This window comes from Amphibalanus amphitrite, unplaced genomic scaffold, assembly GCF_019059575.1.
Source record: "Amphibalanus amphitrite isolate SeventyFive unplaced genomic scaffold, NRLGWU_Aamphi_draft 000130F_arrow, whole genome shotgun sequence".
In the NCBI taxonomy this organism is placed as follows: Eukaryota; Metazoa; Arthropoda; class Thecostraca; order Balanomorpha; family Balanidae; genus Amphibalanus; species Amphibalanus amphitrite.
The window spans coordinates 628,398-643,763 of record NW_024881625.1 but is presented as its reverse complement, the minus strand read 5'-3'; the positions used below and the strand labels follow the sequence as shown (position 1 = coordinate 643,763).

The following is a 15,366-nucleotide window of genomic DNA, read 5'->3' as shown; positions in this document are numbered from 1 at the left end:
GATGTTACGTCCGGGTAGCGGGCGAGGACGGCGGCATAGCGAGCAGCAGCCTGCTCGTGGATGAGGCGCACGCCGATGGAGCACAGTCGTGACCGCTGGGCGCTGGCGCACACGGTGCCGTCTCGCAGGAGGCGTTGGCTGGCGACGTCGACGACGAGCTGGTGTGCGGCCAAGAAGTCGGTGCCCAGGATCGGTGTGGTGACATCGGTGATAAAAAATCGGTGCTTCAGGCTGTGATGGCGGCTTAACGTCGTACTAATAAAACAAGTGTGCCACAAGAAAGAACCTTCTAGATACTAAGACTAGAAAGTAAGACTCGATATAAAATAGCAAGGTAAGATAAAACAGCGCAAAGGTGTCGTCCTAGACAACTGACTAGATGAAAGGACTAGAGAGGGCTAGTTGGATTGGGGTCAGGTCGAGTAAATCACTTGGAAGTTGATCGAACGGATAAAAGAAAAGATGCTGCCGGATAAAACCCAGGGTGACTCGTCACCCAGTAAGCGGCGGATAGTGGTACCCGGAGCGATGCGCCCGAGGTAGCGTGTCCGGTTCGGTTCAGCGAGAGGACAAGATAAAAGCACGTGAGAGACAGTGAGAGGCACGGTACACCTGCGACAGGTGGGCTGCTCTTCTCCGCGGAGGAGATGACCATGCGTGGCATACGTATGGCCGATGCGCAGCCTACATAAGACGACTTCGTTATGTCTGTTACTTTGCATGGATGACGACCAAGGCTCGAGAGTTGGCTTGATATCTCTCAGCTTACTGCTCGCGCGCGAGTCCCACTCTGCTTGCCACTGCGAGAGCATGGAAGATCGTACGACGGGATAGTAATCCCGGGCAGGCAGAGGAAATCGCCGAGTGTAGGGCGCTGCGGCAGCGCGTCTCGCGGCGGCGTCAGCAAGCTCGTTGCCTTGGATTCCAACATGACTGGGAATCCAGCAAAACCGGATAGTTTTTCCGGACTGTTCCACCGAAGTTAGCCGAGTTAAAATGTCCTGAATGATCGGGTCGTCAGGATTAAACCGTCGTAAAGCCAACAGACTGCTTAGTGAGTCTGATAAAATCAAATAGAAAAAACCGTCGGACACCTCAATAAAACACAGAGCCTTTTCGATGGCGACTAGCTCTGAGGAAAACACCGAGGCGCTGGGTGGAAGGGAAAACGAGCGGGTGTCCCGACCAGCGACAAAAGAGCAACCCGCTCCCTCGGATGTTTTTGAGCCGTCTGTGTAGACTGAAATAAAACCATCATACGAGTCTATATGCTCCAAGGCTCTGGTTTGTGCTTCATAGGACAGCAGGCTATCCTTTTTTACTTCGGAAAGCGAGAGGTCTACCTGCGGCGGGGCGTTTCTCCAGGGTGGAGAAGGCGTTCCCCAGATACGCCGAACGCCGCGCAAGTCTATATTCGATGTAGAGAATAAACCTCTCATGCGTGCTCCGAATGGATGACTCGTCCCATTACCAGGTGAAGCAATGTGACGCGAAAAGACGTACGGGTACGTCGGATGCGTCGGGAATTGACGTAGTTTAAGAGCATAACGCATCCCCAGCGTCTGGCGGCGGAGAGAAAGTGGCGGCTCGTGCGCCTCAGCAAGAATGCTGCTCCTGGGCGAGGTGCGGAATGCTCCGGTGGCTATTCGGAGTGCTGCATGATGGACTGTATCCAAGACCTTCTTGCTGGATTCACTCGCTGAATCATAGACAAAGGAAGCGTAATCCAGCTTCGATCGTATAATCGATCGATAGAGAAGAAGAAGGGTCCTGCGGTCCGCACCATAAGATGTGCGGGCGACACATTTTAAAACGTTCAGGGATTTAAAACATCGTTCCCGAAGCGTTCTAAAATGTTCTCTATACGTCAAACGACTGTCAAAAAAGATTCCAAGAAACTTCGCCACCGGCCGAGTAGGAATCACCTGTCCATGGAGCTTGATTCCCAAGGCTAAGTCGTCACAGCGGCGGCGGCAAAAGTGCATAGCGACGGTCTTCGTTGTTGAAAAACGAAGGCCGTTGTCGTCGCTCCACCTCTCCAGACGGGTTACAGCGAGCTGCAACTGTCTGGCAACGTGACGGGCGGTCGTAGCTGAAAACCAGATTGCGAAATCATCGACAAATAGTGATTTGCCGATAGATGGTGCGAGATTGTCGCCAATGTCATTGATCGCCACAGCGAACAGCGCCACACTGAGCACTCCGCCCTGAGGAACTCCGTTCTCCTGAATAAAACTGCTCGAAAGACGGCTGCCAACACGGACTTTGAACCGACGACCCGATAAAAAGTTCTTGATAAAGAGACCCATTCGGCCACGTATGCCGTACTTATGTACTTTGGAAAGTATTCTGTGTCGTAACACTGTATCATAGGCCGCCTCAATATCAAAGAACAATGCTCCAAGGTGCTTCTTTTCAGTAAAACAGGTGCGTATCTCGGTGTCGAGGGCTAAAATGTGGTCAACAGGGCTGCGGTGCTTTCTAAAACCGCACTGGGCGTTTGTAAAAACACCGTGATGTTCCAGAAACCAGCTAAGACGCACATTGACCATCTTCTCCATCAGCTTTGAAAGCGATGATGTGAGAGAGATGGGCCGATAGTGGAGAGGGTCATGTCCCGACTTGCCAGCCTTCAAGATAGGAATGATAGTGGCTTCCCGCCAGGTCTCAGGGAAAGTGCCAGTCTCCCACAGCGAATTGAAAGTTGCTAGCAGCGCCTCGAGGGCAACTGCCGGGAGATGACGGAGCATGTCGTTGTGGACAGCATCCGGACCTTCTGAGACGCTGCGCAACGAGCTGATGGCAGACGTGAGTTCAGCCATAGAGAAAGGCTCGTTGTACACCAAATTTTCAGCTGTGCTGAAGTCCACGGCGGCTGGTGCAGGTCGTGAGGACTGCTCTCCTCGGCAGCGCTGATAGAGTGCACGGCCTATCGTCTCTGCGACGTCTGAAGGGTGAGATATGTCCGTGTTGTTCACTCTTAAAACCGGAAGCGGAACAGAGCTGAACCGGCCTTCAATGCGCTTCATGCGTGCCCATATTTGGGTCGTAGGAGTAAAACGGTTTAAGGAACTTACGTAAGTGCGCCATGAAACAGCCTTTGCCTCCTTTAAAACGCGTCGGGCAAAAGCCCGCGCTCTCTTAAAAGCGATGAGGTTCTCAGTAGTACTACTCCGGTCAAACTTTTTAAAAGCGCGCTTCCTGGCACGAATCGCATCTCCGCATTCCTTGGTCCACCACGGGACCGGAGGACGACGAGGCTGACTCGACGTCTTGGGTATGCACCCGTTTGCGGAGTCAATGAGTAAACATGTAAAATCCTCTGTAGACATCACAGAGGGGTCGGCTCTGGATAAAACAGAGGCCTCTACAGCGGCCTGGAATTCGCCCCAGTCGGCTTTCCGAACATTCCACCTAGGTGGTCGGTTGCCTGACACTGGGGACTCCTGGTGCTCCAGCCACACTGGGAAGTGGTCGCTCCCGAGTGGGTCGTCATGGACGGACCAGGTAAAAAGCTGAGCTAGCCGCGGACTGACTAAGCTCAGGTCCAGAGCCGATGTTTGACCGGAGGGTGTTGTAAAATGGGTGCGCTGTCCTGTATTTAAAATACACAGCGCCTCATCGCGGATAAAAGATTCTAAAAGTCGACCACGAGTGCCAGTCGTGTCGCATCCCCACGCCAGGCTATGGGCATTAAAATCGCCGACTACCAGGACCGGAGGTGGAAGCTCATCGACGAGTCGATGCAGCTCAGCCACCGGGAGCGCTATACCTGGTGGAAGGTATAAAGAGCATACAGTTAGTTCCCGGTGGTTGAAATCAACTCTGGCGGCCACCGCCTGCAGGGGAGTCTGCAGCGGCACCTGGCGCGCAGGTACGCTGTGGTGAACCGCCAGAAGCACACCTCCATGGGCAATGGTCGGGGTGTCCAGGTCTCTTCTAAAAACAGAGTAGCCCTTGATGGCAAAGGTAACGTTTGGCGCTAGCTTGGTCTCCTGGAGACCTAAAACAAGGGGTGTGCGCCAACGGATAAGAGACTGTAGGTCCTGGTAGTTGGCCCGGAGGCCTCTACAGTTCCACTGTAGAATAAAAGGCGTAGTTAAAAAGGCGCAGAAAGGGCGCGTATAACATGAGGCAAAGGCGCACACAGATACCTGACTGACCACAAAAAAGGTAAAAAGCACCGAGAGAAATGCACCTGGTAAAAAAGCGCAATAGCGCGAGAGAGATAAAAGGATAAAAGAGGAGATGACTAGACTGAAAGACTAGACTAGGTCCTCTAACTCCGAGGAGGCGCTCCCCCCGTAACGGATACGGGGATGCCCCGAGCCCTCTCGGTGTAGCCTCCCTTCAGCAGAGGCAGATCGGGCGTGGCTCGAGCCCTGCTGGGGCTTTTTCGCCCGGGGGGCGTCACCCTCCGAGGGCGACCAGCTCGGGGGCGTCTGCCGCTTGGCGAGGCGCCCTGGAGCCGCGGAAGGCTGTTGCCGCCCCGACGGGGATGTCGAGGCGGCGGCCTGTGTCCTCGACACAGGCGTCTCTGGCAGCGGCGGTGGTGGCCGCCGCTGCGGAGGTGGAGGAGGCGGCGGGGGACCCATGATGGGCCGAGTCCCCGCCTGAGGGGTCTCCGGGGTGTCAGCGGCGACAGCCGCATTGGCACTCCCGGAGGCGGAGGCGGCAACAGAGGCCTCCTTAGCCTCGATGGCCTTTTGAACGAGGCGAGCCCTCCTCGCCTCTCGTGCCCTCCTCTCCTCTTCTCCCTGCCGCAGAGCCTCCTGCACCGCCGTGGGCGGTCGGGGGCGGGGCGGGGTGGATGGCGCCTTACCCTGCGCCGGGGGGCGCCGACCACCCTGTCGGCGCTGGACGACGGTCCAATCGTCTCCTTCACCGCTCGCAGCTGGAGCGGGACTGGGTGGACCCCACACTGGCTCTTGAGCAGTCTGCTCTGTGTCACTCGGCGGCGCACCAGGCGCCGAAGAGTCCGCGGAGTCACCAGTGGCTACGACAGTGAGGCCAAATCTTTTGAGAAGCTGCACGAGCTGTGCCACGCTCATCTGGGAGGCATCGGTAGCGTTTGTCACTTTCACCTTCTGGGCATACGAGGTCTTCGGGTGATTTTGGTTATATACCTCCCGGGCCTCTTTGAATGACAGATTCCTGGTAGCCTTGATGGTGTTGATCTCCTTCTCCTTGACGTATGTAGGGCAGGACCTGTCATACGCGGAGTGCGGTTTCTGCCCCTCTCCGCAGTTGACGCATCGAGGGGTCTCCGAGTCGCACGTATCGTCAGTGTGGTCCTGAGAAGCGCACTTGGAGCATGTGGGTCTACCCCGGCAGTTGTCCTTCGTGTGGCCGAACCTCTGGCACCGATAGCAGCGCATGGGTGCCGGGACGTATGGGCGCACGCGGACCTTGATGTACCCCACACGGACCTCGTTCGGCATGTCGGTGGTGTCAAATGTCAGAATGATGTTATTTGTCGGGACCGTGCCTCTTCGCGTGAGGATGCGGCGGGCGGCTGTCACGCCGTACTCCGAGAGCCCGTCCGCTATGTCCTCGTCACTCACGTTCCTCAAGTCGAAGCAGTTTATAACTCCTCGAGAGGAGTTCTTGGAGCGGTGTGGCTCCACCGTCAGCGGCAAAGAAACGAGCTTCCGACCGGAGGCACGTCCTTCCGAGTACACGAATCGAGTGGCAGTTAAGGCATTCGTCGCCTCTTCGCTTTTCCGGAACTCCACCTCAAGTGCTCCGTCCCGCATGCGGTCGCAGCGGACGATGCTGCCAAACCGGTCACAACCGTCCTTTCGCTGGAAGGGCGACAAGGAGCTCAGCTCCCTGTCTGCGCTCCGGAAGATGAGGATTCTGGGATTTTTCGGTCTTTGAACGTGCAACGTTCGCCCGTCGGCCGAGGCCGGCGGGCGAGAATCGGCCGAAGCCGAGGGATTGGTGAGAGAGGGGGAGGAGGGGTTGGTCAAGGTATCCATGCGAGTCTGTTGGTCTCCGCCAGCTCGGCCGCCGACGCTCCGCAACGGCGCCGCTACAAGGCCTGGGACGGCCGAGCTGACTGTACGGGACTTGGCGGCACCTTCCGAGGGGGAGAGAGAGACTCACCACCCCCCACGGTCGGATACCGCCTCCTCCCTTGACGCCTAGCCGAGTCACCGCCAGGGGCAGCGACAGATCAGCCCCACCGACGGAGGACGAGCACAAGTGCCCGAACCCCGCCGGCGACACCTCTCCGACACCACCCCCGGCGGCATCACGACTGGGAATGGCTCCTCAAGTGCGGCGCCCCACTGAGTGTCCCGCCCTTACAGAACTCAGGGCCAAAGAGGCGTGTTGCCCAGCCACCGCGACTGGCTCCGCACGGTGGGGGGCTCAACCTCCAGGATCCCGTTGTCCTGGGGTACGGGTCGGCTCGCCTAGCCTAGTAAAACCGGCTGGTACCCGAGGGGACGCCACTCCCCTTACACTAGCCCAAATCGGCTGTGTTCCTGCGGGTGCAAAAAACAACGAAAAAAAAAGGGGGAAAGGAACCAGAAAGCTGTGATCGAGCGAAACGCGGACATCCGGTGAGAAGCAAAGCAAAAGCAAACAAAGACCGCTCAAGAGAAACAAAACCACGGAAACCAAGAAAAGTCGGGCCGTACCATCTGTCCATCCAGTGATCAAGAGCAAATCGTAAGCAAGCGTGGGTCAAGCTGGGGCCGAGGGGGCGCTACTCCCCTTGCTGGCCGAGGCCAGGGCCGACGCGGGGCGAGGGCCCAAGGAGCCCAGTCCAACAGCGACCCAGGCCACTGCCAACCCCCTGCGGGGCCAATCCAGCAGGCAATCCATCCGGCAACCAAAGCAAGTCCAGGTCAAACGCGCGTCAAGCTGGGGCCGAGGGGGCGCTACTCCCCTTACTGGCCGAAGTCACAGCCGCCGCAAAGCCGGGGCCAGATGACCTCGGCTAAGCAGCAGCTCTGACCACGGTCAGCCCCCTGCGGGATGAGGGTCCGCGGGTCGATGAGGGTTCGCGGGTCCGCTGGCGTCCAGGTATCGGTCTGCCGCTTCTGCCAGCGCGTCCAGTGCGCTGTCGGCCGGCAGTAGGGCCAGGGCAGCGCGGACGGGCTGCGGCAGACGTTGTTTGAAGAGTGTCCGGAACAGCTCCGTGTCCACGGGAGCGTCCCCGGCGGCGGCCAGCTCGTTCCTCATGGAACGGAGGAGCGCCGTCGGCTTTTGGTCGCCGAGCTGCTGTCGGCTGAGTAGCGACTGCAGCCTGTCGGCCCGGGATTGCGCAAGGCGAGACTTCAGCGCGTCGCACAGGGCGGTGAATGACCTTGATGTCCTTATCACGTCCTTGACCTGGACGGCGATAGTCGCTGGCAGGTTGGCGACTAGAAGTTTGTACCGGAGCTCGTCGGAGCTTACGCCGCTGATGTCGAACGCGCATTCGACCTGTAGGAGCCATAGATCGGGCTCTTCTGGCGTGTATGGTGGCAGGCGGAACGAAGCTAGCGGCCGTTGAGCGGTCTCAGCTGGAGGCCCGTTGGACACCGTCGCGGGAGGGGCGCCCCGCGGTGCTGCGTTGTCCAACTCCGTGGCGTCCGGCATGACTGGGTTGGAGTATCACGTCGGGGTCACCAGTGTAATTCTACGGACGGCCAGCTGATCTGTGCAATCTACTGAATCTGTGTCAGCAATCTAAAGAATGAATAGCTTCGTCCGTGAATACAACAGCGGGCAGAGCCTGGCGGCGCGGACTGGTGTGACTCCCGTTACGCTCGCCTGGAGCGCCCGAATCGCTGCGGCACTTGCGGTGCGGCGAGCGGTATCGGCGGGTGTCAGCAGAACGCTGTTGGGCCCGGCAGACTGGCGGTAGCCGAGCACTCGCTCTTAGGAGAGCGTCTGGACTGGCAGGCGTGTCCGCTAAGACAACCTGAGCCAGAGCCAGTGGCAAGGTCCGTGTCAGTATACCGGGTCCGACCAGGGGTACCGGCGTGGCTACAATCAGAGGCGTCTTTAAGGGCGTGTTGCCCACCTCGCTCGACCGTAGCTCGGTGCGACCTTGAAGGTCGGTTGTGCGTGTGTCTCTCCGTCGTCAGCCTTCAGCCTTCTCCGTCTTCCTTCGCCTCTCTTCTTCAAAGTCCTGCTCCGGTTAGAAATCGAATGTATTTGCACACAATTGGGCGACCTTTGTACTAACAGTACCAAGTGGTAACGAATAGTGCGCATGCGCTATCATGTAGAACGGCGCACAGTTCTTGGAGGTCCACGCGCGCAGTGGCGGACACATTAGGTACAGAGAATATATGCACGATACAGACATATGACAACAAACATAAACAAACAAACATAACATATGTACACTACGCGATCGGGCACAGCTCGTCACTACAAAGATACCAAATTATTGCTTCCAAATGAAGTCATATAGGAACAGCGGAGACCCCAAAAATAAACGAAAATAAAAGTATACTTAAAAAGACGATGCATATTTTTCGATCAAATTTGGTAGAAATTCATTTTTGCTCTTTCTGAACCACCATCACTGTTATGCCAATTTATATAAACTTTTTGAAGGTGAAGTCCCTTAAGGATCCCTAAGATCCCTTTAAGGAACTAGGATCCCTTTAAGGAAAGCATTCTTTTGGAATTATGGCAAGTATCATAGGAACAGGGGAGTGTGATGACTGATGAGCCTCTGTCGTCATTCGCGGAAAGCGTAGCTAGTGTTTTTCCTGCCACCCTCGCCTCCGGGCCGGATGGCGCATTTCGTGGGCACTGCACTGCGTAGGTGCTGTCAAGTAGCAGGGACGGTCTCTAACAGGTTCTTCGACGGCGGGCTGGCCCCACCCAGCCGAGCCGTTGGTGCCGCCGCGCTGCCCTCCGCCACTGCCCGCGCTGACCCCTCCCGTCGCCGTGGTAAGCCGTTGACCGCTGTTGTTTGCGCCGGATACCTTGCCGGCCGCCATGCTGGGGTGGGCGGCAACTGGGACGGTCACCGACCTCAGCCGCCGCCGCCGCAGCGCCCTTGTCTTATCAATGACAACCCTCCACGGCACAGCACAGACCTCTCTGCATACGTATGTACCAGCACACAAATATATTTACACCCATGAGGGGTGTATTTTTGGTGCAAAAATGACACCTTTAATAAGTGTTGAGTGACACTTATAACCGCAATACGGGTGTAGCTCTATCCGTTTGACTCTTCTTCATGGGATGTAGGCCAAACTTTTCAGCTCAGCACCCTTAACCCGCGAGTTGCTGGGGGGGGGGGGCGTTAAACGCCCCCACTTTTTTCGCCGGGCCATAGCATAAAAACGGCGCGCCGCAGGCGCGCCAAATTTTGGGTACCTGTAGGGAATTGATTGAAGTTTATTGTGACAATGTTTCAAAAAATCGGTCGGAAATTTTTTGAGATATCGAGGTTTTAGTGACGTCATGATTTGCGAGTTTTCGACAAAAAACGGCATATTTTCAAAAAATCATATAAAATCACAGAATATACATACAGACATGCCGTAAACGCCATTAGACTGCCAATACCTTGAACAATCAAATGGCTATCTTCGATTATTGATTATCGTTTCGCATTTTCCAAAATCTTGAACTGAATCTTGGCAATTTCTCGGTAACTATTTCACGACCATGATACATGCATTTCTTAAATTGAAGTTTTTTAGCCAAACACGTACACATATGATAAAATGAATGTCACCATCGTGTTCTACGCCCCAAATTACCCATAAAACATGTGTCACAGGCTGCGAATATCAGTTTTGATTTTCGGGGATATGTGCCTACCCGGTTCACCTAACCTTGACCCTGACCTACGCTTGATTGACCCCTACATGGAGCTGACACTCTTGTAGGCCTTATATGATGGATTGTGCACCGTTTTGACAGAGTTTATGACGAGAGGCGCCCATTGCGAAGTCCTGAAATCCATGCTACTGAAAGCCCGATTTCAGGTGTTTGACCTGACCTTGACCCGACCTGTGACCTCAAAATTCAACTTTAAAGTACTCATCTGAAGCGTCTCGTTGCGTTCTTTCGTTTGCCGCCTCGTGCGTTTCGCTGCGCCTATTAGTTCTCGAGTTATCGGCTGGGGGCGTTTAACGCCCGCCCCCCCCCCCCCCCAGCAAACGGTGGGTGGCGAAATACCCCAGCAACTGCCGGGTTAACGGTTGTGACATGATCCAGTTGGCTCATGTAAGCACCATTTATGAGGGCAACCCAACACCCTTTGCCACACCCATAATGCTACTTAAGTGAACCAGCTTTGGCTTCATTGACACCTTTGTGCAAAAATAAAAAATAACACCCTTTTCATTTATTCATTTATTTCATTTATTCAGCAAAATCATCTACGGGGAGTCCCCCAATTAGCGACGAAGTCAAACATTAAAAACACAAATATAGCATGTAAATGAACACTAACAGCATACAGTTTAAAATACATACAGTGGTGATAAAATAGCAAAACAGCTCGTGCCTACAGTTACACGAAGAAGCTTCTCATCACGCAGCACACACATATGCGATAACACTGGAACGGAACGTGACATATGAGTCGTGAAAGATGTCAGCTTGCGATCGCTGTCTCAGAAAGCTGTTCACGACCTTCGGCAAACGCACAAATAATCCACCCTTCACAGTGCTGACTCTAGCATAGGGCACATACAACAGCACTTGTTGCCGCGTCGAACGGATGGGTGTGCTCGGGGAAAAGGCGCTCAGCAAGAATGATGAGCGTATCTTCCCGGTTAGCACGTTGCGAGCAAACAAAATGTCGTGCTGGGTTCTGCGAGATGCCAACGAGCATGTCTTGAAGTGTTTGAGCAAAGTCGCATACGACATGGATGGTGAGCGACTGCGAGAGTGAGCATTTAGCCACATCAAAAACCTATGCTGCACTCGGTCTACTCGGTCGGTGTGGACGGCTGCTGCGCCACCCCATATGACGCTGCAAAACTCGAGTACAGATCGTACGTTAGCAAAGTACGACGTGAGCACCGCTGATGTGTTGAGATGTCCCCTCGGTGTGGCCGTTTGGAATGATCGAATCAAACCTCCGAGTGCCCTATTGGCCTTCATGACGGTGCTTTGGATGTGGGGGCCGAAAGTTAATTTGGTGTCCAGAGTTACTCCTAAGTCCCGAATAGAGTTCACGTGCTCTAAGGCCGTGTTTTTGGCAAAATACGTTGTTAAAATGGGTTTTGTTTTCAAAGTCATTCTGAATGACTTGCACTTGGCCGGATTGAGGGAAAGTTTCCAGGTTTCGGACCACCGGCACAGCTTCTGTAGGTCGGCCTGAAGGAGATCCGCATCGGCTGCGCAGGTGATCCGACGGTAAATTTTGACATCATCCGCAAACATGAGACACCGAGAGGACATCTCGGACGGCAGGTCGTTGATATGGAGGGCGAAGAGAAGGGGGGAAATCAGGCCGCCCTCCGGGGTGCCCGATGTAACCCGGCACCACTCCGAGCACCTCCCGTTCACTATGACAGCTGTCGTCTGTTTTCAAGATACGAGGTGAACCAAGATAGGGCAGTATCAGATACGTTAAATGAATTTTGTAATTTATGAATCAGTAGAGAATGGTTCACACTCTGAAAGGCCGCAGAAAAATCAGTGTAGATGCAGTCAGTTTGATCTCCAGAAGCTATCGAATCCCAGGAGGAGCTCAGGAGAGTTGCCAGATTAGTGGCACACGACCTGCCGGAGACAAAGCCGTGCTGAACTGGGGATAGAACCGGGTTCACATGACAGAGTAGCGACATGTATGCCATCCTTTCTAAAACTTTGCCGAACAGCGGAATCAAAGAAATTTTCGGATGAAGCCCACCATTACACCCTTAGGCTCTGATGAGCCAAAACGGCGGTACCCCTGATGGGTGTTACGTAACATTCTGTCTGGAATAAGGGTGTAGCCAGTGCCACAAATCACGCGATGCTGCACCTGGTACGGGTGTAACGTTTCCATGAAGTACGCGCTCATGCTTAGTCTTTTTCAAGTGGTGGTTTGCTCCAATGGTGGTATGCCTACACCTTTTCGTTATAAAAGAGGTCATGCTACATACACATTTTAGTGGAGTAAGTGGAGTGATTGTATAACTCTAAACTCAGGGTTACAATGGAACCATTTTCCTCTTTTATTTGGAGTGAACATTTTTCTCAGTGTAGTTTGACTTGTATGAGACAATGTCCAATGATCACACATATCTATCATGCGTATACCACATGTCTTATCATGCCCCTTGTATGCATATATGCCATAGTGAGTTGTCCATGGTATGCATGCACTATGCATATGATATACATATGGTATAGGTGAGCGAGTTTGCACACTCGCTTGTCCTCGTTCCGTTGGGGTAGTGGCGGACCCTGTCCCTGCGATCCGTTGTGGGGGAGGGGGCGCCCCCCCAAGGTCTCGGAAAGTTACCGACCGATTTTCAATTTCCAAAAGTCAAACGGAGTTCGATAGTCCCACCGGGGAACTACCATGAGACCGAATTTCATTGACCTAGCTGCAACCGATGACGTCACAGCTCATATCAAAGGTCACATTTTTCACCGTTCACAGGCCTTCTAAGGAATGCGTTATAACATCGAGTAAAAGGCATGTTATCGGAAATCATCGATGGCGTTTGTTGCCTAATACCTATGTTGCTAAATGAGGTCACCGATACCAGGTCAGGTCACTTAGGGTCACTATAGCCGTTTTCACGACTATCTCGTATACATTTGAATTACATTAGGTACAGTGGGTCTATTTAAGATCTCCAGAGCCACCACGTGGCGCTACGGTCCGGGTAGGGCGAGTCCAAATCCCGAGGGAAGTGAGGTCACCGGTCATTGTGGGGGAAGGAGGGAGGGGGAGTGACGCGGTATCACGGCGCATGTGGCGTGCGTAGCGCCGGGAGTGGGCCGCCCAGGGCCGCCCGCCACTGCGCCGAGGCTGAGGGGAGGGGATGATGATGGTTGCGGGTGCGTTCACTCCGGTATGGTGGTATCCTGTTCATGTGGAACCGGCAAGAATGCGACTGAAGGGAATCATTATCTCAAACAAACGGGCAAGCCAGAGGCAGCGTCAGTTCCAGCCAAAATGTTGAACATTGAACAATGATAATTGAAATCTAGGACGTATTCATAGCATGCAACTATTCAGTCGATAGTTGCATGATGCTTTTCATGATCCATGGTGAGGCTTTTCTAAACTGTTATTTGAGTTAGATATTTTTCATTTGGCACGCTCAGTTTTGGTGGGTTTTATCGGGTCGAAAAGAATTTAAAAAGAAAAAAAGAGTTGAAATGGATCCAGACAAATAACCAAAAAATTTCTTAAAAAATTAAACTTAGCTGAACATTTATATCCCATAATTTTGAATTTTGGAGAGGATATTGGGGAAAGAATAAGATATTGGGGAAAGATGTCATGTGCATGCTTATATGTGTTGCAGTAGAAGGAAAGGTTTTGGTTCGTGTCTATCTAGGTAAAACCAGACCCGGGAGTGGGGCTCGAACTCACGACATCGCATTCAGCTCACAGGTCTCACAGGTTACCCAACCTCAACGCTACGAGCACATATCGCCTTGCGCAGCTTGCTCAGTGTTTCGGTTTAAGTTCGACCAAAGTGTCTGACGTCTGCCAATGTCACGAGGCGAAACCCCAAGGCAAATGTCCGTCCCGGTAGCTCGGTCGGTAGAGCGTTGGACTCCATGTGCCATGTGGTCAGAGCGCACGTCCCGGTTGCAACAGTCCGGGTTCGAAACGCGACGTGTGCTTGACGTTTTTGAGCCTCCTGACGGGTATGATGATTGTGGTTGGTGGCAGGCCGCTGACAGGCGAAGTCAGTAAGGGGACCGGCCGTGCGCGGCTATGTGCGCACGTTAAAAGTTGGACTAAGTCTGCCATAAACCAGGAATTGCTTGATCGGAGAGTAGAGAGCGAGGTCAACGCAACAAGCTAAGCTTAGCGGGGACTTGGTCCTTGTGATTCCTTTCATTCAAAAGGTTCGGGCCAAATTTATATTAAAAAAGGAGGAGCCGAACCAGGTTGGACCGGTGTCTTACACGTAATCATGGTCAGACAAAACAGAGGCTAATTTCGGTTCGAATATTTTTATTAACTGATCTTATTGTTATTAATCTTAATAATCTTAATAATCTTATTGAACCGAGGGCGACCGGTCAGCAGCCATCACCGGATGCGAGGCGATTAGAGGCATGCGAAGTCTTGTTTGTGCGTCTACTGCTGTGGGGTGATTGTTAGCACCACACCAGGGGGCGACACGGCTATTCACGCAATGTATTCATTTGCGGGCCCCGCGGGGCCTCGCGATGACGCGGCTGGAGGCAACCACTCAGCGCGCTAGGATCCAGGATCCTTCTGGCGGGGCCGGGCGCCGTAAGGTGTGCAATGAATGGGCGGGCAGACAGAGATGAGGTAGGTATTGAATTTGAAATGACATCATGAGCAATTGGATGGGGAGAGATAACGTTTCTAATGGAGCTGGGGATGGGGGAAAACCAAAAATATCACGGTCGGTTCAGTGCTCCGACGGGGCTGGGCGCCGTACGGTGCGAAGTAATTTAGACGGGAGACAGAGATGAGTTATCGGATTCGGCTCTCTGGTGGGATTTTAAGACGTTTTTAGTTAAGCTCAGGGCGGGGCAACCCGCTGGCGGATGCAAGGGAAGGCATTTGGGACAAATGTTATCCCCCACAGGCCCACATCCGGGGCAGCGTCCGAAATCGTTTTTCAAGAATAAAACGAAAACTTCACAACTTTTATGAGGAAAAGTGTATTGATCGAACTGCACAGTAGTGCGCAAGTAATCGAAATCCGATGTTTTTTTTAATGCACAGAAACCTTTTTTAGGGTATATGCCCCCCGATGTGTTCAAGACCGCTTCTTGGATCCGCCAATTAAGAATATCATGTCACGGTCGATTATCGAGCTTCGACGGGACTGGGCGCTGTATGCGTCGTACCTACAATGAAGAGGCGTACAGACACCTCACCCCACATATGATCCTACTGCTCTACCCGTGCCTCTGGGTGAAGCACTGAAGCATCACGGAAGCCCACAGGACCTGCGAGTCGACGAGGTGGCCGCCGGATACTGCAGCTCCCCGGAGTTGCCCGGGACCGAGGGTTTAACAGTAGTAATTTTCACTGGTGGTGAATCCTCGTAATGTAGAGATCATATCCTCAATGACCTCCGTTACGATTTTATATTCCTAAACAATATGGCTGACCAATTATGCTTGCCTACGTTCAGGCATTATCCCTGATGCTTATCCGCCCACTACAACATGTGTTGTCTGTCAATCAACCATCGCTCGACGACGGGATCAATTCTAACCATCGGT

General features: G+C 53.5%; 1 protein-coding gene across 1 annotated transcript; it reads right to left on the bottom strand.

Moving 5' to 3' along the window:
• Nucleotides 1–6,972: 6,972 nt before the first annotated feature.
• Nucleotides 6,973–7,593, bottom strand: LOC122381917. The gene has a single exon (XM_043366702.1). The coding sequence runs from the start codon at nucleotides 7,591–7,593 to the stop codon at nucleotides 6,973–6,975; it is 621 nt and encodes a 206-aa protein (XP_043222637.1).
• Between the last annotated feature and the right edge of the window lie 7,773 nt (nucleotides 7,594–15,366).